Source organism: Mandrillus leucophaeus, unplaced genomic scaffold, assembly GCF_000951045.1.
Source record: "Mandrillus leucophaeus isolate KB7577 unplaced genomic scaffold, Mleu.le_1.0 Scaffold315, whole genome shotgun sequence".
Taxonomy (NCBI): Eukaryota; Metazoa; Chordata; class Mammalia; order Primates; family Cercopithecidae; genus Mandrillus; species Mandrillus leucophaeus.
The window spans coordinates 1,324,841-1,326,413 of NW_012103310.1; the positions used below are offsets into that span (position 1 = coordinate 1,324,841).

Consider the following 1,573-nt stretch of genomic DNA (forward strand, 5'->3'; position numbering starts at 1 on the left):
TCCTGCCTCAGCCTCCTGTGTAGCTGGGATTACAGGTGCCCACCACCACGCCCCGCTAATTTTTGTATTTTTAGCAGAGACGGGGTTTCGCCATGTTGGCCAAACTCCTGACCTCGAGTGATCCACTAACCTTGGCCTCCCAAAGTACTGGAATTAGAGGCGTGAGCCACCGCGCCCAGCCCTCTTTTTTTGTTTGCTTGTTTTTCATCCTACAACCCTGTAAAATCATCTCTGTAGAATCAAGCTCCTTCAGTGACCGAGGTGGCGTGATTGAAATTAACCAGGGACAAAGTCGCCAGCTATAGTTGGGGAACCCCGAATTGAAGAATTCAGCCAGGATTTGCTGGGAGAGAAATCTCTCAACTAATGGGTTCCCGGATAATAGTGTGAGATTCAGGACTTCCATTCTCAAAGCTTAACTGGAGGCAGAGAACTGGGGACGTAGCAGGAGAGAAAAAAACACAAATGACAGTAATTTATCCACAGCCCTGAGAACTTGAGGGAAAGTTCCTGGGGGGTCCGGTGCCTCTTTTTCAGGCAGGCACTGGAAATAAGATTAACTCTCCTGGCATAGTGTGAAGGCAGCAGAAGTGCCCAGGGTTCACTCTCTCTGGCGCTTGCCGTTCCAGCCCCGCGCCCTGGCGACCTTGGATCCAGACACCTGGAGATGCTGAGCTGACCAGAACGGGAAGGCCGGTAAGGTTCAGTATGGGCATTGTAGGTAACCCCTCCAGCCAGAAAGTGGCACCGTGTTTTAAAACAAAGGGACCGTGTCCCTCCTGCGCAGGGCCCTCCCTTGGCCGTCTAACCCAGGAGCACTTCGGGGTCTGGGAGCTGGAACCTGAAAGAGTAAGGTGTTAATCAGACCTGAGTCGCATTATAGATTGGGCTCCTGGTAGCTTCTCCTTCCTAAAAAAGCAAACCCACTATAAAAGCATAGTCATAGGCCGGGCGCAGTGGCTCGGGCCTGTAATCTCAGCATTTTGGGAGGCTGAGGCGGGTGGATAACCTGAGGTCAGGAGTTCGTGGTGAAACCCTGTCTCTACTAAAAATACAAAAATTAGCCGGGCGTGGTGGTGCACACCTGTAATCCCAGCTACTCTGGAGGCTGAGGCGGGAGAATTGTTAGAACCCGGGAGGCGGAGGTTACAGGGAGTGGAGTTCGCGCCACTGCACTCCAGTGTGGGCGACAAAGCAAGGCTCATCTCAAAAAAAAAAAAAAAAAGCATAGTCGTTTCATGGGAATTAAAAGGGATGACCTCCGTGTTGGGCTTTCTTCTGCAAAGCAACAGGTTGGGAGGGGAGGGGAGAAGGCTGCCACTATCCCTTGCCTTAGAGAAAAGCTGAGTGCACCATTAGCGTTGGGCCGGTGCCACAGAGCAAATAGGACTGAGCCCCAGCTGAGGTGCCCAGAGTTGCTGTTAAAAGCCCCCCACCCAGCGTCTGGCCCTTTCTGAAGCACTTTCAGCCCCGTCAAGCACTCCTGGGGTATCTCATGTTGTCTGAGCAAATACACTCAAGCAGAGGGCTTTGTGGGCAAGATTAATTACCTCGACCATTCTTTTGTTACTCT

At 51.9% G+C, this 1,573-nt stretch overlaps 1 protein-coding gene across 1 annotated transcript in view; it reads left to right on the plus strand.

Annotated features, from left to right (window-relative positions):
* Positions 1 to 1,573, plus strand: part of RIPPLY3 (ripply transcriptional repressor 3) — a 47,277-nt gene that overhangs the window by 24,083 nt on the left and 21,621 nt on the right. Inside the window, 2 exon segments of the mRNA XM_011987752.1 lie at positions 538 to 575; positions 630 to 696. Of these exon segments, the coding sequence (XP_011843142.1) occupies positions 538 to 575; positions 630 to 696 (105 nt within the window).